This window comes from Leptopilina boulardi, unplaced genomic scaffold (assembly GCF_019393585.1).
Source record: "Leptopilina boulardi isolate dan_hultmark-lab unplaced genomic scaffold, ZJU_Lbou_2.1 LbouV2_362, whole genome shotgun sequence".
Lineage (NCBI taxonomy): Eukaryota > Metazoa > Arthropoda > Insecta > Hymenoptera > Figitidae > Leptopilina > Leptopilina boulardi.
Window position 1 is genome coordinate 3,084,475 of NW_026137932.1, and position 24,183 is coordinate 3,108,657.

General features: G+C 28.3%; 1 protein-coding gene across 1 annotated transcript; it reads left to right on the forward strand.

Moving 5' to 3' along the window:
- The first annotated feature begins 3,429 nt into the window (after window positions 1–3,429).
- Window positions 3,430–5,313, forward strand: LOC127286575 (chymotrypsin-2-like). The gene is made up of 6 exons (XM_051313057.1): window positions 3,430–3,551; window positions 3,773–3,930; window positions 4,154–4,257; window positions 4,454–4,595; window positions 4,730–4,855; window positions 5,004–5,313. Exons 1-6 carry the CDS (start codon window positions 3,491–3,493, stop codon window positions 5,277–5,279), a joined length of 867 nt encoding a protein of 288 aa, XP_051169014.1. The 5' UTR covers window positions 3,430–3,490; the 3' UTR covers window positions 5,280–5,313.
- The last annotated feature ends 18,870 nt before the right edge of the window (window positions 5,314–24,183 follow it).

Consider the following 24,183-nt stretch of genomic DNA (forward strand, 5'->3'; position numbering starts at 1 on the left):
ATGGGACACCCTGTATAGAATAGAAATAATACGTTGTTTAAACTAATTTATTGATTGTAATAATTTTAAAATTACACTTTACTTATATATTTCCTTAAAAAATACTAAACAAAAATTTGTTGTTTCTGTACTTTATCTAAACAGCATAGAAACATTTTATTTACAAAAAAAAAAAAAACAAATAAAATGTATCGTAGTGTTTAAATAAAAAAAATTATTTCTTCTGGGTAAGTCCACGTCAGAAATATCAGAATCTGCAAGTGGTTCTTCGATTTTAATGATACTTGGTAAAATTATAGCTTTATATAAGAGCAATGTGTGAGTAAAAGGAATTTTTAAAATATCTAAAATTGTAGGAGTTATATCACTTTTAATTTTGATACTGCATTTTTTTCTTTCCTTTATATCTCGGTCAATTTTCAACCGATTTTGATGAATCAAAAACGATTTTTTCCAGAAAATTACGTATTTTCAGAAAATTTTAAAATAAAAATAAAATTTTGTTATTTAAATAGAAAAAAGTAAAAAACAAAATTTCTTTTAGATTTTTTTTCAATTTCGACCTCTTTTTTTTAATTTTTAATTTTTTAATAATATTCCTTTTTATTTTATCTTTAATTTAAAAAAAAAATCATCCTGGAGACTTTTTTAGATCTCGTGATATCGTTCTTTAAATATCCACATCTCAAGAAAACTAGGATCCAGATTTGTGTTTCTACTTTCATTTGTTTTATAATATTATTGTTACAAACTAGAAACATTCGCGTAATAATGTTTTTATTTTTAAATTACTTGACTAAAACAAGTGAAAAAACAAGCAAATCAATATTTTATTAATAGATTTGAAGCAAAGTTTTTATTTTTTGTAATATTTATAATTTAAAAAAAATTGTAATGAAACCTTAACAATGCAACCTGAAATTGTAGCTGAAGTTTTTAGCGCTTTCTTTTAGAGGATTCTAAAACAAATAGTTATTCATAATCATAAAAAATTTCAACAAACAAATGAAAGTAATGATAGAAGCAAGTCCTGCGGTTTTCAAATTGATGAAGACTTATAATACTTAAAGGACGATATCACGAGATCTAAAAAAGTCTCCAGGATGAATTTTTTTTAAAATTAAAGATAAAATAAAAAGGAATATTATTAAAAAATTAAAAATTAAAAAAAAGAGGTCGAAATTGAAAAAAAAATCTAAAAGAAATTTTGTTTTTTACTTTTTTCTATTTAAATAACAAAATTTTATTTTTATTTTAAAATTTTCTGAAAATACGTAATATTCTGAAAAAAATCGTTTTTGATTCATCAAAATCGGTTGAAAATTGATCGAGAAAGGAAAGAAAAAAATGCAGTATCAAAATTAAAAGTGATATAACTCCTACAATTTTAGATATTTTAAAAATTCCTTTTACTCACACATTGCTCTTATATAAAGCTATAATTTTACCAAGTATCATTAAAATCGAAGAACCACTTGCAGATTCTGATATTTCTGACGTGGACTTACCCTTCTAATTTTTTTTAATTTTATATACACTGAAAAAAAAGTAAAATGTATTATTTTTTTTAATGAAATAAAATTTTGTTAGACACACAAAAATGTGTCTTTCATTAGAAAAAAACATTGAAATAAATAAACTTAGGACATTTTATAGTATATGCAATAAGGAGTTATCACTTGTGACGTCAACAACTAGAATATATATGCTATATTATTATGCAAGTTAATTACCTATTATTAATAACATTAACAACATTATAAAAAATGTATTCTTTCGTATTTTTATAGTATTCTATATTAGTAAAAGTTAGTTTTCTCAATTTGAGAGTACTTTTTTTGAAACTATATTTTAAAGAAAACGTTGCATATAAAAAATGAAAAGAATCAGCTTAAAAATGGAGATTACTTTTTTATGGATTTATAATATTTTTGTCGTCACAGTAAATAAAAAACAATTAAATATTGAACAATGAAAAAGACTTTATACTTATTGCTGTCAACAGTCGCATAACAGGAACAACAGATATCAATTCAGTGTGAAATAAACACGAAATTTAGGAAATTATTCGTTCTCATAGATTTAGAGAGTATTTCTATATGAGGTCAGGACCTTGGGGGTAATAGCTTACATCCTATAGATAATAATTTACATTTTTTCTATTTCTTTTTATTATTTACAATTTATATATATAAATATCATTAAAGTAATTGGAGAATAATTTAATTTATAAATATCTTTAATAATACAATTATAGGATATGAGGAAGCAAAAATATTAAAAGTCAAAAATAATAAATTTTCATAAAAGTTAACTTATGAGAATGTACTTTGATAGAAAACTTACATATTTAAGCGCAGGTATCTCCAATAAAAGTTGATTGCACACTGTTCAACAATCTAATATTCTACCACTTTGATAAAATGTTTTAACGGCGTAAAAATATTTAAGTAAACATTTTCAGTTGTATATAGAAAAAATGTCTGTTTAGTTTATAGATTTAATTATTTAAAAAAAAATTGTTTTCTCTCCTTCACATTTTCAAGGGAGGTGGGCATATAAATTCCCTAAAATTCCTATTTGCAATTAATAGAATTTTTTTAAACAACTAGATTCTATAATAATAATTTTAATTTTAAGGCAAAATTTTAAATAAATCAAATTTTAATTTAAACTACTTTCTATATTTCACTAAAGTATAAACTATAATTTCCGCAAGTGATTGAATTTTCATGATTAAACTGAAATTTTTTGCGACCTACTTTTTATTTAAACAATCCGAATTTGTATTTGATGAAAAATTTTTTAATTATCCAAATTTTTACTTGATTTGGTTAAATTCGAATGTGGTTTAATAAAAAGCAAAAAAACTAAAATTCGACTAAATGGAAATTTTTAATGAAATATAAATTAAATGAAGTGCAAGTAATTTAAAATTTTGTCAAATAGAATAATTTGTTTGCATAGCAAAAATAATTAATGTTTTCTATGAAAAATTTTCTTATAGAATTTAAGTAGATAATTTTTAAAATATACATAATATATTAAATGCAAAGTAGAAATTAGTGTAAATTTGAAGTATATAATTTGGGTATAGTATAATTTGTTTGGAAATTTTTTTTATTCGCGGTCGCTGACTTTTCACACATTGAAACGAAGAGTCAGCAATAATAATATAATCATTCCTTCTTAGGAGTGAATCGTAAAATGACTTGTCATTTTTTCCTTATTTTTGACGGTAACTGATTTCACGCTTCACGTCAATAAAAAAATATCCTAATGTTTTTATTATGAAATTGAAGATAAGAATATATCTTTGCGTCCTTGTCAACACATTCTAATGCGATAAAAGAATGAGAGGAGAGAAAATTAAAACAGAATTTTATATCCGTTAATATTCTTGATAGAGGCTACAACTTCCGGTTCCCTTCTTCATATAAGTAGATGAAAATATTCACAACAATGTCTCAGTTCTTGATTTACACTCATCATGAAGTTTCACTGTGTCTTCGTTTTTTTTTCTTCTGCTGTTTTCAATGTTCGCGCCCAAAGTATGTATTCTTCATGTTTTTATTATATTTTTGTACTTTAAAAATTAAAAGTCGAATTTCTTACTTTATACCGACTTCTAAAAGTTTCTTTTTATTTTTTATAAAAAAATTTATTATTTTTTTTTTGTTAATTCAATTTCTTCCTTAAAGTTTAATTTAATAATAATTAATTAATTTTAAAAAACTTTAAATAGATAATTGTATTTTTAACATCGTTTTAGATTTTTACTATCCAGGATATACTCAAAGTCCGCAAAATTATTACCCAAGACCTTGGAATGATAACAGAAATAATTATAATAATTTTAATGTTAACAATTATGACATTCATCACAGAAATAAAGAATATGACAGGCCTTTAATTGATGCTCCCTTTATGGTATGAAATTTTTAATTTATATATTATTAATTTAAATTACAGTAAATTCTAATGAAGAATAATTTACATTATTTGTCTATGTAAAAAAATCTACATTAGTAATTTTTTTTACAATTTTTTAGAATTTCAATTTAATCGAATTATTACCTAAATTGCATTTATTTTTATTTTATCGAATAATTCATTTGATAATAATTTAAGTTAAGGAAAAATTTGATTCCAGGCTTTAATATTTGCCGATCATTCATTTGAAGAATATCCATTTATGACTGGAGTAATCATTAATAATTATTGGATTTTAACGACTGCAAAGACTCTCGCAATTCAGTAAGTTGATAAAAATAATAGAATAAAAGTAAGATTATTTTGAATTTTTTTTAACATACCAAATTTTTATTTGTTATATTTAACGAAAATTGTTATTTGACTTGTCTAAATATGTATACTCGCAATTCAGATTTAGAGAAAAAATATTCTATATGTGTTTTTCACTTTGTTATTAAAAATATTTAAACATTTTTAGAGAAGGAAAACGATTGAAAGTTTTTACTGGTGTGCATAATTTTTCTTCTATTGACGAACGTTATGCTAACTTTGTTACTCGTGTCGTTCCACATCCAAACTATAGACCAGAGGAGGTGTATTATGACATTGGACTTGTTAAGGTATATAAACTCTACAAGTAAAGTAACATTTTTGTTGAAATTAAGAAAAAATATTTATCCAAAGGGTGTGCAGAATAGTATGCGGGCTTAAAAAATATTATTATTATTAACAAATTCTTCACTTTAAATTTCAGGTACAAAGACCGATTGATTTTAATCAGTGGCAGACGCGCATTGTTCTAATTTCTCAAAATGAGCTTTCTCTTCACATGCATTATAACCCAATGAAGAATTTGACTGTTTATAACTATGGAAGTTTTGTAAGTTTTAGTTTACATATTATTATACAAATCAAGTTTTAACTTAGGATTATTTTTAGATTTTTTGAATCCCTTTTAAAAATTGAATAATATAATTTAATATATATATATGACAAATGAAGAATTTTTGAAAAATATATTTTTTCAGAACGAGTCATCATATGGTGTTTTGAAAGAAGATGTTATTCCTGTCAATACTGCTGTGGTCGATTTCAGAGATCATATTTTTATAGCCGCTTATAGAACGATACGAACATGCTATGGCGACTCTGGCAGTCCAGCGGTAGTCGACGGAAGATTGGTTGGACTTTTAATAATTGAAGATCGTTGTTTTAACAATTTTCCAAATGTCTTTATCAGTATTTCACATTTTTACGATTGGATAATGAAAGAAACGAAACCAAATTATCAATTTAATAAGTAATAAATTATAATAAATTATGTTTATTTAAAAAAAATGTTTTTTATTTGGTAAATAATGTGGGTACAGTTTAAAAACCTTTTATAAACAAAAAAAAAGAATGTCTGTATTATTGTAATTTTATGTTTTTTATCAGTTAACAACATAACTGCAAATTCTAATTTTCAATATTTTGGTACTTCTTTCTTTACTCTCTAAATTTGAATTATAGCTAAAATTTCACTGTTTGAATCAACGAATAAAGTTTTCACTGCAAATCAGCGGATACACACGGAAAAAAAAATTAATGGATATCATAACCATAAAAATATTGTTATTCATAATATTGTTGGGGTATCCATTCATATGGCTGGCGCAACTTCAAGTATGGAAGAATTTACAAAAAAATGGTTGTGGGAACCATATAATATTTGTAAATTTGATATGGATCTACCAACCATATGTTTGGTTGTGTTTTCAATACCGCTATGGATTTTACTAGTTTGGATCTCCTATCCATTTTTAAATGGTTACGCTCGTTGATCTAAATAGATGTACGCGTTTGCGCGGTAATCAGACTCGATCAGCTGGTCACATATTGTGTCATTCTATTTCGCGTCCTAAAAGCGTATTTGAAAGAAAAAAAGCAATTTTGGCATAAATTAAATTATTTAAAATTGGCTCTAAATGGTTCGGGTTGGATATAAACAACATGGAAGCTGAGTGCTTTCAATTTTTTAAAAAAGATGGATTCGAGAAATACATACCGCATTTTCAAGGTAAGCAATAATATCAGTAAATTATAGGTTATGTTTCCACGTGCTCAAATCTTTGTTGGATTTTTAATTGCTTTTTTTAAGTTAAATATAATAATGTTTTCACATGTTTTTCACATGATAATTTTACCTTTTTTTAATTTTCAAAAATAACGATTATTATACACAGAAAAAACCTGAATTCAAATTGAGTATAGATTCTATACTGAATTCAAATTGAGTATAGATTCTATACTCAATTTGATTCGCAACAAAAATGAAACTGGTTGTCTCATTTCGAGTTCTAAGGTAAAAGTATCAAAATGAAACAGGCAAGTTTCATTTTGAGAAAAAGAAAAATGGAAAAATATTGTGAAATAACGAATAATTTTGCACAAAAACATGAAATATAATAATTACAAAGAAGTAAATAACACGCTAGACTTAATATATTTGATTAAAAATTGCTTGTAATCGCGTAATAAAATAATAAAGGAAATATGTTTTTAGGTTAGAAAAATGAAAACATGTGTTTTGACAACAGGAACGGTACTGCCAACTTAAATAATAGCGGTAAATTTAAAAACTTATGAAATTAATTATTATCTACGTAAATAATAATAAATAATTTTTATTTAAAAACTTCTAAATATTCGTACTGGTCAAAATAATCTTTCTGGTGTTGTTGAAATATTAGAAACAATAATTGAAATACAAAATTACTCTGCTTATGATGCCAACTTAGAAATCTGAAATTCCAGCCAATATCATTTTGAATAACATGAAGTTTGTCCCATACTCATTTCGATACCCAAAAGAAAATGAGTTGCAACAAAAATGAGTCCAAGTTTTTTCTGTGTATGTATTAATTCCAATTTTTTTTTCTACTTCTCTAGAAGAGCTTTTTTATGATGTGTGGCAAGTGTTCTAGAATTATGTCTACGATGTCTACGAAACTGACGAATTTGATTGTGTTCTTGTAAATGATTTGCATTCTCCTTTCCCAGTCATAATTTGCAAATGGGGAAATGGTTCCATGTTTGCAACTTTACGCCATAAATTATAATTATAATATTATTAAAAGTATATCGCGATATTATTTTAAGTTGTTCGCGCGAATTATTATATTTTATTGTAATAAACATTCCATTGAACAAATTATACTTATATATATTTATATATAATTAATAATTATATAATAATTATTTATATATAAATAATATTATAATATTATATTTCAATATATTATTTAATGGGTTTATCACAAATTAAACATTTACGTTTTATTGGAAAAAATAAATATGTTAATATGATACGCAATGTTTTAAATGAATTAAAAATAACCTTATTAATAATATAATTAAGAAAATAAAATAAATATTAAGTATAACCATATAAAATAGATACGTTAACTATATTAATATAGTACACAGGTCAATGGTTGCAGCAACAATTAAAAATGGTTGTGACATCCATAGTGAGATTTGTGCTACCTCCATATCAAAAAATGCTTCAATAGACGAAATAGATATGCATGTAACCTTTTTTCTGATGATATTAAAGAAAATTAATTTTTTAAATTGTAATTTGAGAAAAGTTCTTATTCTTTAAAAAATGGTACTCGCAGAAAGAGTAGTTTGTCTGATTTCCAAGCAATTCTTTTCGTTCTTAAATTGTCATGCTATATGTTTATGCATGAAGTTAAATATTGACCATCCACTCGTCATGATATCTCAAAATGTGCTTAAAATATTGAAAAAGGCACGTTTTTTTAGCCACTTTATTTTCACTCATGAGGGATTTGTTCTGAGACATCATATTCATAAACATATAAATATTGAAAAAATGTCATTTTCCAAGTTCTTGTATATATATAATATGGTATTTTGTTAATGGAAATTGAAAGTAAGTATCTACAATTGGATTTCAGTTGTGAAATTAAAATGAAAATTGTTTATTTAAAATTAAATATTAGAAAAAAGAGTATTGTTACTATTTTCAAAATTTTCATTTTCTAAAAAAATTTTAAAAAAATTAATTATTTTTACCTACTGTTATTATTGAATGGTTTTCTGTGAGAAAACATAATCATAGAAATAATTGGAAGATTTGTTGCATTGCGATATAAAATAATAGCTGTCACTTAAAAAAAAAAAGGAAAATACGTCTCTTGGATTTGTTGAGACAATGGAAGTGTGACTCATTTCATAAAAAATTAGAGAAGCCGCTCGTGCGCGGACCATGGGAAAAGGCCAACAGATTCATTGACTCCGGACCAATTTGGCGCGAAGGTCCCCATTGTCATTTTAAATAGTTGATGATACGTTTTTTTTTCTTTTACATGTGTATACCTCAAATAAATTATTTCCGTTTCCACTACTCTATCGGTATATTCGATTTTCATATTGAAAAATTTTTAATTTTTGAATTGGCTTGAATTTTTTGGTAAAATTTTAAGAAGTACCTAAAATCTTAGCTCATTCATAAAAAAAAATTTGTAGAATTTAGAGGTGGTTGAATTTTTCATACTTTTTAAGTATGTTACTTATTTTCAAATTTTTATAACTATGACAAAAATTTACGAATCTTGACATAATTGAGCCAAGTTCTTTTTCACCTAGCAAAACGACATTTTTGAATGTTAAATTTTTAAAATTCGATTGAGAAATTTTATAATTAAAAAAACTTCTTGACCAAAAAACATATATCGCTATAGCTGTCCTTTTTCTGGTGCGGACAGATTCTTTATCATAAATAAAAGTAATAACAAGTTTAATGAAATGAATTTTTTTTTTTAGTATACACGCACTCATTCATATACATATATGTGATATTTCATAAACATAAATAAAAATTATTATATCGATAGTTCCATATACTGGGTGCGTTACGCTTTACCGACACTCCCCTCTCGCATTGGATTAAGTAGTTACTGCTTATTTTGAGCGATTACTCACCGCAGTTTTGTTAGAGCCAAATTCTGTAGCAGATACGATCCTACCCCTTGATAATAATTAGTAGAAGGCCCCGACAAACATTTTATTACTGACTGGCGCGGCTCTCATGAATAAAGAATGTATGTGGTTGAAACTTATTTTAGGTTTATCGCACTCGCCCAATTTATGATTCGGCGAATATAATGATAGTCATATGCAAGAATAGGAGGTTCACAAAAATCTGAGTTATCGAAGATATTACCCGTGTCGACAAATGTGTATACTTATTATTAATTGTTTTTTTTTTTTTTTTTAATTCATTTTCTTCTAAATTGGTCCTTAAAAATTAATATTTAAACAATGTTTCCAATAATTAATTTATATTTATTTTGTCAGAAATTGTTGCCTGGGAAACTGTTTAAATATTTATTTTAAATTTTTAGTGTGTCCAGCTGGTCCATCCGTTTGTCATCAGATAACTATTTTTTACAAAAAATTTCGTTTTTAATTGATTCGAAACACTAATTTGTTAAATTAAACAATATTTATTTCTTTAGACATTGTTACTGTTTATTGCAATTATAAACAATTATTTAACAAATTACTAGTAAATATAATATGGGTCTCGATCTACAAACGTGGCGTGGGCGTGCTTTGCTTATATAGAATATATGCTAGCAGCTGAAGTAGATAAAGACGTAATGAGTCAGACACACAACCTATGGGTCATTCTTTGTCAAACGTTCCACAATTGAACAGGGAGAATAAATGCATATGCAATTAAAATCGAAAATTTTAATTCTTCATACCTAACTTTAATAAAAAAAAAAAAAATGTTTGCCCTAATTATTTTAAAAACTTATTTTTATTATACACGTGAAGTGAAAAAATAATTTTTTATTGGAAATGAATTTTTTAAATCTTATGTTTGATTTCAAATTTTAATTTGATTTGAAAAATTCTGGCTCTAATTAAAAATAGTATATTTAAAATATACATGTAAACATCAGTTTTTGAAAGAAATCATAGTGATTTGAAAATAACTGAAGCACTTAATAAATAAAAATCTAAAGCCTCTTTATAAATTCTGATTTTAGGGATTTTTTACTCTCATAAATACTATATACCCCAAGTAGAAATATCCGTAGCTCGCCGTAATTAAACACCGGCATGGTACTGATCCAATACTGGCTGTCGGTATTGACTTTCAGTACTGGCAGTGTACTGACTAATACACCGAATCAGTACTATGTCGGTAATAAAAAACATTAAATGAAAAAGTCTTTAAATTATTCCAATAGATAGAAAACGATGATTTTTTATTTTAAAAAATGTATATTAATTTCTTTCGAATACTTTCCCTCAAAATTTTGGATGTAATTGTAATGTATTATTATATACCTATATAAAATATATTTATGTTTTTTTAGTTATTTTAGTACTCATTGAAATATGTGCATTAAGTTATTTATCATGCATACAATAACAATAAGTTGAGAATTTTTTTCTAATAGTTTTAAAAATAAAGCAAATGTAATTTTTTCTCTGTAATTTTTAAATATTATTAATAATTAAATATTAAATTTAAAAAAATTTTTACCATTCATATTTTACAGTCGTCTTTTATTAACTTATTTTTAATTATGTAATTCATCAATCATTTTTGTCTGTTTTAATATTATTTACGGTAAAAATAATTTATTAAAAATATTTAACTGAAATTGATATCCAGTTTTATTTCATTAAATCTTTGTAAAAATTGAAAAAATTTTGTGAGTTTAAAAAATTTAAGAATAAATTCATTTTATTTTCGTGATAGATAATACAAACTTTGAAATCAAAACTTTTGTATTAGGCGAACTACTTCAAGTCAGCACTTCAAGCCAGCGCGGCTGTGCGGTATGCGTATCTGACTTGCGTTCTAAGGGTTTAGGGTTCGATCCCCCATGCGTGCGAGATTTTTCGTTCTTAGTTTTAAGTGTTATAAGTACAATATTTGTTCATTTGTAATATCAATTATTAAATAATTATTAAATTAAGTATAAGTGCAAAGTAAAAAAAATTGAATATTATGAATTTAAAAAAATAAAAAAATTTATAACACAAATTATTTTTTGTAAAATAATTTATTAAAAATAAAATAATTTAATTAATATAAATGATAATTATTATTTTAATTATTTATTGTTAATAATATTTTATATATTCTAAATAACATTAACTATTATTGGCTTCACATTACCTGTTCGTGGTAAAAATGGGAGTAATAAGCTAATAAGGATGAAATTTGCATTGGAAAGCGTGTTTTAGCATTTTGTAAAAAAGTGAGATTTTAAGTCCGGATGAGTACTTTGCCAGTATTATGCCAGTATTATTCTAGTACTACGTTAGTACTGGTGAGCGGGACAAAATCAGTACTGGACAGCGTTACCAGCCAGGGTTGGTCCACTACTGGCCCAGTACGGCAGTCAGTACTATTATACTGACTGGCAGTGTTGGGTCAGTACTATGCCAGTGGCACATTTCTACTTGGGACGTAGAACAACCAAATAACCAAAGTTGAAAGTTATCTCAATAATTTTCAGTTTTCTTCTGGAACATTCAACAAAGAATATGCTTTGTACGCGGAAGTTTATAAATGCATATAACATATATCTATATAATATTGTACTGCGTTTTTATTCAGTCGGTTTTCTGATTTGAATTTACAGATTGGGATTAGTATAGATTTTTCTTATCAGATTAGATTTAGAGAACAATGTTTTATAGATAAATACATATATATCTTTAGTCATATAAATTCATCTTTTTTATAATTTTCAAATTAATTTCTAAATTTTTATTATATTTTATATTTTGAACTTAATATTTTACTAAGTACTATTTGTATTTTGTTCTGAACCATCTTTAAATCAAATTATAAAAGCCACAAAAATCTATATCATATACTTTTTTCGTATGAGATGGAATCTCATAAATTTGTTCATTGTCACATTTACTTTTCTGTTAGTGAACTCGGGAACATTAATTTTCCCACATTGTAAAGAGGCAATATACAGAGGAGAAATAAAAAACTAAATGGAGTTGTCGATTTCTTGAGAGAATCCCTTGGAGCGTATAGCTTGAAAATCGATTTCGCGCCGATACGATGCGATTGCAATGTGGTATATATATATATAATGAAAGGCGTCACGTGATCGAGTGCGAGAGCTTTGCGCGCGAAAAGAAGAGTATACGCGGTACTTCATTCAACAAACAGATAATATCGCCAAAAGCACTCGTGTTTAAATATTGTTGCAATCAGAAAAAAAATCTCTTTCAAATTACAAAATCAATTGTTTTAATATATCCTTCTTTTGTTTTTTTAATGACAATTTCTTTTATTTAGTCTAAGATTAAAAAGTTGAAAAAACATAGAGAATTTTTTTTAAACAGTGATGACACGAATAACCTTTAAAAAAGTAAATTTTAAAGGACATTTAAAGTTTTTGAAAATTGATCGCAACAACCCTTAAAACTCTTAGGTAATAAGTTACAAAAAATTTGATTTTTAGTCCACTATAATGATATTTTCTTTTTTAGTGTTTTTTTTTTTTTAACAAAAGGAGATTCTACTTTGAAAACCCACAAAAAGAAATAATTTCATGAAACAAAAATGGGGGATTTTTAAAAATTCTAGCGTGACATATTCTCCCTCTTAAGGTAATATAATGTTTGGAGAAGTAAAAATAATTTTATATATGTGTCAGTAGAAGGCGGCGTCATATCAAAGCATTGAATAAGTCAAAATTTCAAGTTGCATTCCTTCAAGTTAAAAGTGAATGCAGAAAGAAAAGAAGAAAAGGGCATAACAATGGTGTGGCAAGGATTTTGTGGTTAGAAGCATATACATACATATATATATATATATATATATATCGTGATTGGAGAAAAGTTTTGTCGAAGAATTGGATATTGGTAAAAGTTTCTCAGGCCCTGTTTCTTTAAAGAGGCTAGTCCGCCTTTATTTGCAAATCCGTAATCTCGATGTTTGGGGCGCTAGAAGCCTAAGCGATACTGCGATGTCTTGCACGCCCTGCCAAAAACCCAAATCGACAAAGGAAAAGACAGAATGAGGAGATTATGCTACGCTGGCGCTGGGTCTTGGCTTCGGCATGAAAGGCGAGGCCCGGGAATCGCGTGTGAGCCCGTGGCGATTTTTTGCAGAGCGGCTAGGACCACCAGCCAGTTTGGGCCTGACCGTGCCGCGCCCTTTCGCCTGGTCCTCTTTCATCCGTGGCGTTTATTTCGCACGGTATGTAACTCGTTTTCTACGTGCTTAGTGACGCCACACTGTATGCCACTTCTTCTTCTTCTTCTTCATCTTCTTCGTCTCCCCCTTCTCAACATTAACGAGCAATGGACAATCATTATTATCGCCCAGCAACAGATCTTTATTTATACTGAAAATCATACTGTCATTCTTCGGCAATAAATCATAACAGCCCCACAAATTGAACAATTCAAGATATCAAGTATTTAGGAATTATTATATGTACGACATGCATTAGCAAGAAGATATACTTTTAAGCTGTACGAACTTAAATTATGTAATTTCATTGGTGAACAATTTTAAATGTTCAAATCCAAAATCAAACATTTTTTTGACGCGTTTTATAAGAAAAAAACGTTTTGACACACATTATGAAACATTTTCCTGTTTCGTAGCAAAAGGAGAAAGAGAAGTACTTTCGCACCTCGTTTCCGCTCTCCCTGGCGGAACTCATTTTAATTAGAAGGGGTCCTTGGCGTTATCGAGGTATTCGTCTGTCCCCACCCTTCCACGCAATTTTACTCTACCTTTTGGGTTTTCTCTTGGCGCACATCCGCAGAGAGATAGAGAGAGAGAGGCAGCAAGGAATGCGGTCCTACGAGCCCATGGGGTTGCATGGATGTGCAAAAACAGGGGCGTAGTACCGAAATTTCTTTCTTTGGCCCAACGAAGATAGGGACTGTATCAGTTCCTTCAACCCTTGTCAACTTTTCAAATTAAATATATTTGTAAAAATAGAAGAGTATTTTTCTGAATTAAAAAAATCCAATACGGAATTATTAAATCCTGAGTTCCTTCGGTTTGCCTATATATGTTACTTAGATTTTGAGCTACGCCTTTGGCCATGATTTTGGGCACACACACTGTTTTAAAAGGTGAACCGCTCAGCTCTGAGGTGCAATCGCGCACGTACCGGACAGCAGTAAGTTTGTTGCCTGCATGTAGCTGCAATTAACCTCGTGCCTAATCAGTGGCGGGAGTCAAGGGGTAAGAGAGTAGATTTACGGTTCTGGACCAAACTTAATGAAAGGAGCCGACTCTTTCAGACTAGCAACAATATTACAATTATAATAAATGTATTATAATCTTCATATATAAGCGTGTACTAAGTTTCTTGTTACCTATATATATATTTTTTAGTCAACAATAAATGTACAAAGAAGATAATCTCATGATAGTTTTCTTTATGTCATATTTTCACATATATTTACACAAACATTCCATTTCAAAGGATCATCAAAAAATATTCTTCGTTTGAGAGGAAGTAAACTTTTTTAAAACACTCTACGGATTCGGACTAAAACTTTACATATAAGAAAGATTACAGTTTCATCAGTCTGGATAAGTGTATATTGCTTCCATTTTATTCGTCTGATTAAAAACATTAATTCAATCAAGTGCAAACACTGTAAAAAGAAAATACTAAAACAGTACTGATTTTAGGTATTAAAATAGAACCAAATGACAATTTAGTACCTGAAGTCGGTATTAAATTAATACCTTTCTTTTATCCGAGTAGAAATCCCCAAGGTATACCTAAAATGATAATTGGCCCTAAGCTGGTCCTAACTTGGCAGAAAATGTTAATATTTCCTAATTTGGTCCTAACTTGGTCCTGCTTTTACAAGCCATTTTAGTAATATCGGAGTATTTTGGCATTATTAATTATAATTAATAATAATATTATAATAATATAATTATAATAATAAAATAATAAAAAAAATATATAAATACAATAATAAAAATAATAAAAAAAATAAAAATGTACCATAGTTTTTTAAAAATTTTAATTAATTATTAATTAAATTTATATTAAACAAAATGAGAAGGGTTACATTTCATTTGAATTTTTTTGCCCCTACTTTTTCAACCCTAGCAGACGAAACGGACGAAACTATAAGCAGAAGTTATTTAGAGGTTAAGTTCTTGTGTAAAAAGTGCAATATAATTCTGCTTGTTTATTGATTTATTATTATTATTATTATTATTATTTATTATTATTGATTACATTTTTTTATTTTTATTATATACACCCAGAAAAAAGGGATTGTTTATTTGAAAAAGTCAGTTGCTTTGATTTGTTTTGTATCATTCGAAACAAATTTCCTTTTAAACAAAAAGTTTTTCTAAAATTTACATAAAGTTTCTTTGATTAAAATAAGTTGAAAAATTTAAAAGAATAAAAATTTCAATCAAAGAAGTTTCAATACTAATATAAAATCAAAAAAAATTTCTTTGATTAAAAAAATTAAAAATTTTCTAAAACAAAGATAATTTTTTTCAAAGAAACTTTCTATAATTAAAAAAAAAAGATTTTATAAGTAAGTTTTTGTATATATGTATGTACTAAAAGTAAGCAAATATATTAATTTCAATATAAAATACAAAATTATGTTATCAAAATTTATTAACAAATAATTAATCCTATTAAAATTATGTGAATTTTAAAAAAGCTGGTCCTATCTAGGACCTAAAAAGGACCCTTATATTGGTCCTAAATAGGCACCCAAATTAGGACCAGGCTAAAATCGCATCACCAACCATTTTAGGATCAAGTTAGACTGCCAAGATAGGACCTAGATAATAAAACGGCAAACTAGATAGGACCAAGTTAGGACCATTTTTCAATTTCCACACGGGTACTGAGTGAATAGTCGCACTTTTTGAAATTGGAACTTTTTAACTTTAATCTTTCTAGTACAAAGTTGGTTAAAAGTAATAAAAAAAAAAGTATAGTCAAATTCTTCTGGAATGTTGATAAAGCAGATTATTCACTATTGAAATGTAAGTTTGAACGAATAGGCAGAGAAGCAAAACCAAGGGGGAAGTTTGATTTATGCATCAGGTCATTAAACGAATGCATTGTGCAATATATATATACATATACCTATATATACGTAAAGAGTGTGCCTTTCGGTGTGAATGACTTACGACAACAGTTTAATAAGATCTTAATAATTGCATATACGACAACTTTCAAAAATAAATTCACCAGGCGGTCTCCAAACATGTTTTTTCAAGGTCGCTATAAAACTGAATCTCTTTATCTAAACTCCATGAGAATCTTCGTGTATTTCCATATACCATTTTTTTTGTTTTATTTTTGAACATTACTGAAAAATTATGGAATCTTAAAAAAAAATTTCACGAAAAAACCTTGTTGCGGTCTTGAATTACAACACTTAATTTTTTTTTTTTTAAATGTTTCTTTCTCAAGAAAGGATTATGCATGAATTATATAATTAGTACATTTTTCATTGATATATTCTTTATATCCATTATATATGTATTTCGGAATATAAAACATATTATTCAGGAATTTATTTAGAAATCGATCATAAAAAATTGGACAAGTTTTTAAAAATCTATGTTGAATTTACGTGATTTATAAAATAAATAATAGATCGAGAAATTCATTAAAAAGCGTATCAAAGTTAATATTTGTTTTGTACTATTCGTATATGGAAGAATTTTCATAAGTTTTGATAACACTGTAACTGCATAATCTTTCAGAATGCAGTGCCAGTTTTTAAATTTTGAAATCGGTCCATTTCTGCGGAAGGAGGGGCGAACACACAAAGTATGTGCGAATCGTCGCGTCGCCTTTTGCTAAAATAAGACTCCATAAGCGATCGATTGATAAAAGCTCTATCCCGAAATAAAAAGAGATGGGGTTGAGACAGAGGGGGGGAGGGGGAGGAAGAGCGGGGGTGATGTGGTTAGAAATTCGACCTGCATGCCGCGAGGCAAAGTGGATCGAAGAGAAGAAGAGATGAAGAGAGTGCGAAGCAAAACACAGTTGGGTCTCCAAAAAGAGAAAGAGGAGGTATAAACAGAGTAGAGAAGAAAAAGAAAAAACTTTAAAGAGAGAACAATATTCTTTGATCCTTTCGAGTTGCGCACTCCTTTCTCTTCTCTCCCTGGCTCCGTTTCGTTCAGAGGCTCACAGGATTTGGACCTCCCTGGACCTCTCTCGCTGGAGGTCCTTTCCAACCCCGTACAAACAAAATTGGGCCCTCAAAGACAATTTTCTTCACTGCTTCAATTTTTTTTTTTTATCATTTTCCCATATATACATTTCACCAGTTTCTTTAAAATAATATGCTTTTTAATAAATTTCTATTTAAAAAAATCGATTTTTACGTGTAATTTTTTTTTTTTGGTATACATAATCGAAAAATCTAAATTTTGTTTAGTAACATTTAAGAAAAACTTTCACATCAAATTGAAATTAAATATTTTAGAAAAAATAGATGACAACTCCATTTTTTCATTTCGGAATTAAATTTTTTATTTTTAAATTGTTTGCAAACTTTTTTTTTTATCGCATATTGCGTATAACCTCGCTTTAGCAATGTAATATTTTCAAAGTTTTGGTCCATTATCGTGAGTCGTTCATTTGGCCCACCTTTTTCGTGTATGGAGGTCGCCGATAGATGAGTTTGGGGGTCGGCGCCAATGCCCCTTTCCGCCCCATCTCCCTCCCTCCATCTCTTTATAACCTCACACCGTGCCGCAAAAGATGAACTCCCTTTTTTTTTCTTCTATTGCTTTTCACGGGACCTTTTTACATGCAGCACCACCAAACGTGCGAACTCTTCATATATGAAACATATATAACCTTGGGCTGATACACGATGACGTTTCTCACGGTGATAATTATCACTGCGCGTCTTTGAAAGCCATTTAAAGATTATATTCGATTTGACCAACACCAGTCTCACAGATAACAAGTGGATCCTTTATTTTTCGACATAAAAATCTTTTCTCGCTGGTTTTCAAATGTCAATATGTACCTCCGCAAATTAACTTTTCAAATAATTTTTTTCTATTCGCTAAATTTTTATGAATGTCAGGATATAATTTTCTAGGCGAATTTTCAATTATTTTCCATTTGAATAAATAAGTTATGCTATAAATGAACTATAAATAATGTTCATATACGAGTATAAAGTGGCTTTAAAAAAAAAGGGTCAGTTGGATGAGGAAGGTAGAGGGACAATGTGCTATCCAATTGTTCTGAATAAATTAAATCCTTACCAAGAATCCACTAACGACCGCAGAGAAAGAGAGAGAGAGAGGATACCTACTCGACTCGTCTACACACCCACACGTGACTAAACTCACACCAGAGAAAACGTTCTCCTTTCATGTCACACATTTGCGCCCGACACGATAGGTCACGTGACGCCTCGTTCGCCTAATGGCTTTTAATTATCCCCCGAGTCAACTGACCGATAAAGAGGTTCTGTTACTGTTGATAATGCTGCGCCTTGCAGTATCTGATTAATTTCTCCATTTATTTTTTTGCCCCGAAAATAACAAGCGAAACTGATTTATTTATTATACATTAGTTTAATTTTTGTAACGTAATATTAGCTAAGTCTGTAAACTGATGCCACTTTACAGTGTTACCATTATAACACAGGGCAAAAGTATATCCCATCTCTCTTTCTCTTGCAGGTTGCTATGGTAACCGAATGTATATACCGTATAACTACTTTTTAGCGCCAAATACCGAATATTAACAAATGAATACAATAATAAATATTTTCAAACAGAAATGTTAGTTAAATAAAAAATCATTGATTTTGTAAAATTTTCTTTATATCAAAAACCTTTGAGCATTTTCCCGAAATTTTTCTTGCGCATGGTAAAAAATTTGCACTAATGCGCTCCGGGCGGTTCCCATTACCTTGGCCGTTTCAGACGCCAACACTTCGTTCCTCTTCCACCTCCCCTTTCTTATTCTTCTTCTTCTTCTGCTTCGTAAGATTGCATTGCTCGGCACAACAATCAAAACATAACCCACCCACCGGCGTCGCAACCCAATCCACTATATATGCGTTCGGGACGATATAAACATCATTTTAAAATTTAATTGCGAGTACCGACCGTGACGTGCGTCATAAATGTCTAAAGTGTCAAAAAACGTACATTTCATATCTCATCTCTCATTTCTGACTGTTAGTAAAAAAAAATTAATTTTTTTTTAAATTGCACTATATAATATTTTTATATTTCACGCGGTAAAAAAAAATTAGAAATAAATCTACACGGAAAAACTTTGTGCAAGAATCATTCCTAAATTTGTTCAGGAACTGAGGATATGAGAATAATTTAAGAAATCTTATTTATATTTTCTTTGAAAAATTCTAAGCAGTAATATAAGAATTGTAGAGAAATTCAAGACAACTTCCTAAACTCTTATACAGAAAGTCTTGAACTTGTTTTAGAATAAATTTTTACGTTTGCGAGAAAAAAAATTTACTCTGGGAGGACTCGATCCCACGTCCTCGAGAGTCCAAAAACTCCGCTTTACATCTCTCAGCTACCTTAGCAGCTTATGGTATTATGCATTGGAAACGTATTTGACGCAACCAATCCCTGCCTAGTGCTTGGTTACTGTACTGTGTCTTCTAAAACAGTTCAAGAAACTTTCAACGCCCAGTGACTGAGATATTCCGATCGCGGCATTAACAAGAAGTCTTCCAATGTCATAATAAAAATACAAGTATTTTCTTCATAGATTTTTGTATTTTTCTGTAAATTTTGCAGAATTTTTCTCATATCCTCACTCTCTAAATTTGAATCAGAGGAATCTCGCTGATTCTAATCAGCTTATATGTACTGATGAATTAGTGGAATTTCACTGATTTTTCAGCGTATATCCGCTGATTGGTACCAGTGGTATACTTATCGCTGATTCAAATTTAGAGAGCAGTTCCTGAACAAATTTAGGAATGATTCTTGAACAAAGTTTTTCCGTATACACTCTAAATCTGAATCAGTGAAAATTTCACTGAATTCAAATCAGTGGCTCAGTTTTCTTTAAATAACCAATGGAATTTCACTGGGAATCAGTAAAAACCACTGATTCTCAGTGAAATTCCACTGGTGAATTATAAAGAAAACTGAGCCACTGATTTGAATTCAGTAAAATTTTCACTGATTCAGATTTAGTGTATAGTCGTATTTTAGAGAAATAAAATCGTTTGTTTTAAATTACAATAACCAATCAGAAAGTCCAACCGTTGATAGCAATCTGATTGGTGGAAGAGCAAAAAGAAGGAAAATTCCCTAGCAGCCTTATAAAGAGATTGTCTCCAATGGCAGAATATTCAGATTCTATTCCAATTTCATCATGTCAAAAGTTATTGAATTTATCGCGCCCTTGGAAGCAAGATTCGTCTTCATTCCTCCCAGAAATGAAAATTTCCTACACTTCCAATAAAATAAATTCAATTATCAAAGAGACTATTAAATGGGGATATACACACAGAAAAAACTTGGACTCATTTTTGTTGCAACTCATTTTCTTTTGGGTATCGAAATGAGTATGGGACAAACTTCATGTTATTCAAAATGATATTGGCTGGAATTTCAGATTTCTAAGTTGGCATCATAAGCAGAGTAATTTTGTATTTCAATTATTGTTTCTAATATTTCAACAACACCAGAAAGATTATTTTGACCAGTACGAATATTTAGAAGTTTTTAAATAAAAATTATTTATTATTATTTACGTAGATATAATTAATTTCATAAGTTTTTAAATTTACCGCTATTATTTAAGTTGGCAGTACCGTTCCTGTTGTCAAAACACATGTTTTCATTTTTCTAACCTAAAAACATATTTCCTTTATTATTTTATTACGCGATTACAAGCAATTTTTAATCAAATATATTAAGTCTAGCGTGTTATTTACTTCTTTGTAATTATTATATTTCATGTTTTTGTGCAAAATTATTCGTTATTTCACAATATTTTTCCATTTTTCTTTTTCTCAAAATGAAACTTGCCTGTTTCATTTTGATACTTTTACCTTAGAACTCGAAATGAGACAACCAGTTTCATTTTTGTTGCGAATCAAATTGAGTATAGAATCTATACTCAATTTGAATTCAGGTTTTTTCTGTGCATAAGTATATAACTTGTTAGAGGGACTAATATAAGTGAGTTCGCAGTTTGTGCGCGCTGTACTTTGGATGCCAGTGAATCAACTTACGAAAGTGGGTTGGGTTGTGACAGACCCAAAAAGGCCCACGTGAGTCCATGCCGTAGTTACACACCTGTTTGTGTGTATATACACATACATATTCTTCGCACAGCATTCTCTACTTGTCTGGTCTTAAAATGCCATCCCCACTTTAGTCTCTACTTCTGGGTCTTTAAACCGACCCTCGTGAAGCAACAGAACAAGTGGTTTGTTGCCTTTAAAAAGCGCGGGAAATCGCAATCTAAGTTTCTTTCTTTGTTTCATTCCTTATCATTTTACAGAATCGTTTGTCATTCGAAAGTTATATTAAATTTTATAGATTCTTTAAATTGAAAACTTTTTTAACAACTTTTTACAAATATTTAATAATTATTATATTTAATTGTTATCACAAGTGTTTTAATAGTGATATTGAATTTTAAAGGTACTTTCGCAATTTTTAGCGGATGATTGTCAAGAAAGAAGATCTTGAATCGATTTTCGAACTAAAGTTTTAGGAACAGCCATATAGCATGAGATAAAGGAAGATTCGTCCCACACCCTTCAAGATTTTCGACGGCGGCGCCGCATCCTTTAATATCCTTTTCTCTTCCTTTGCGTCCCTACTCTCAATATCTAACTTGATGGAATGCCTGCAGGAGTATAAATGCCCATCTTATTGTTCTCACATTTTAATTTCTCTTTTTTCAATATGGTTCTACACAAGTTATTAATTAAAATAATAACTCGATCAAATGATGGTAGAGAAAAATTGTATTTTAAAAAATTAATTTAACATTATACATCAAACTAATTTTTACAAACTTGTTTGCTATTAAAAATGATTTTTTTTTAAAATTTGTCCGACATTTTGAATATTCTCTGTTTTATAGAAGAAAATAGAAGTGGAATTCAGAAATGAAAAACATAAAAGGTCATATTTTAATAAACTTTCTCTCAAATAATTAAGAAAAATGTTTTTTTTGAAGTAAATGAAAATTTTCATTTTAAAAAGAAAATTTAAAAAGAAGTTTAAAGAAATCAAACTTGTCATCTTTCAATCAGCTTTTCTTTTAAATGAAGGCGAAAAATTCTTTCTCTTTTTTTTCAAAGAAGTAACCCAGGTGAAAAAATTAACGTTACTAACGTTACTTATGTTACTAATATTACTAATGTTACTAACGTTAGTACCTATAAAAAAATTAAGAGTTTCTAAAATATATTTTCACAGAAACTTTGCCACTACTTTCCCATTACCACTTTCACTATCACTTCCACTTAAACTTTTTATAATTTTCATTTTCATTTCCACTTTTACTTTTTCTAATTTTCATTCGCACTTCCATTCTCACTTCTACTCTTTCTAATTCTCATTCCCACTTCACTTCCACTTTTTCTAATTTTCATTCCCATTTCCACTTCCACTTTTTTATATTCATTCCCACTTCCACTTTTTCTAATTTTCATTCCCATTCCTATTTCCACTTCCACTTTTTTATATTCATTGCCACTTCCACTTTTTCTAATTCTCATTCACACTTTCACTTCCACTTGTTCCAATTTTCATTCCACATTTCATCTTCCACTTTTTTATTTTCATTACAACTTTTTTATATTTTCACTCCCACTTTCATTCCTAATTTTTTAAATTTTCATTATCACTTTCACTTTTTCTAATTTCCATCCATGGTAATTAAAAACAGTGGAAATGGTTGTGTAAATGGAAATTAGAAAAAGTTTTAGTCGAAATGGCAACAGCTAATGAAAATTAGAAGTGGAGAAAATGGGAGTAGAAGTTGGAATGAAAATTAGAAAAAGGGAAGTGGGAATAAAAATTAGAAAAAGTGGAAGTGGTAATGAAAATTAAAAAGTGGAAGTGAAAGTGGAAATGAGAATTAGAAAGAGTGGAAGTGGGAATGGAAGTGCGAATGAAAATTAGAAAAAGTGAAAGTGGAAACGGTAATGAAAATAAAAAAGTGGAAGTGATAATAGAAATGAAAATTATAAAAAGTGCGGATAAGAACATTAAATACTTCCTGGTGGTCGATTTTCGACAAGTTTCTGCAAAAACACAATTTAGAAACATTTTCTTTTTTTTTATAGGTACTAACGTTAGTAACATTAGTAATATTAGTAACGTTAGTAATGTTAATTTTTCTACCTGGGAAATTGTAAACTTTTTGCGGTATTAGCAAAAAAAAATATATATATTATGACGTGTTTAAAGAAACCACTTATTTTGAGAGTCAATGTCAGTTGTGGTGTAATTTTCATATCCTTGTAGAAGAAATCGATATACACATGACATACGTGGCTTTACAGTAACATTTTCCGCGTCCTTTGGCCACGTACATTTGTTTATAGTTCAAACGTTAGTAAATCACTAACACCGGACGGAATACCACCTCTAATCTTGTATTCATTAAACACTGCACTCAAAATATCGTAGCTAATTAAACAAGTGCATTCAAAAAGTATGCAGTTTTAAATTACATTTGCAAAGTCTAATTAACATTTTAACAATACATTTATATTAATTAAATTAATTTTAAAATAGTATATTAATACTTTGTTATTATTAATTTCTTAAACTGAAATTGTTGAAAAATTACTCAACTAAATGAAAAATGGTGAAGTAGAAATTTGTAACACTTTGAAAAATAAAAAAAAACAAATTTGCAAAATAGAAAAAACTAAATTTTAAAAAGTGTAAATTAAAAATTTTATTGAACTTTAAATTTAAAAATTACTTATATGAAATTCGAAAAATTGTAAAAACAATAAAAAGAGAACATTTTTTGAAAATTAAAATAAATTTTTAAAAATTCAAAAAAAAACATGTTTACAGGATCCTTATATAAATTGTTACAATTATATTAGAAATTATATAAAGATTAATAAAATTGCAAACGAAAATGAAGGAACTAGAAAAATACTTAAAATCAC

Bases quoted from the DNA above. Each gene is read 5' to 3' on its own strand.
- LOC127286575 (XM_051313057.1), top strand. From the start codon at position 3,491: ATGAAGTTTCACTGTGTCTTCGTTTTTTTTTCTTCTGCTGTTTTCAAT. The intron at 3,552-3,772 runs GTATGTATTCTT...ACATCGTTTTAG, and splicing joins TTTCAATGTTCGCGCCCAAA to ATTTTTACTATCCAGGATAT. The intron at 3,931-4,153 runs GTATGAAATTTT...ATTTGATTCCAG, and splicing joins TAATTGATGCTCCCTTTATG to GCTTTAATATTTGCCGATCA.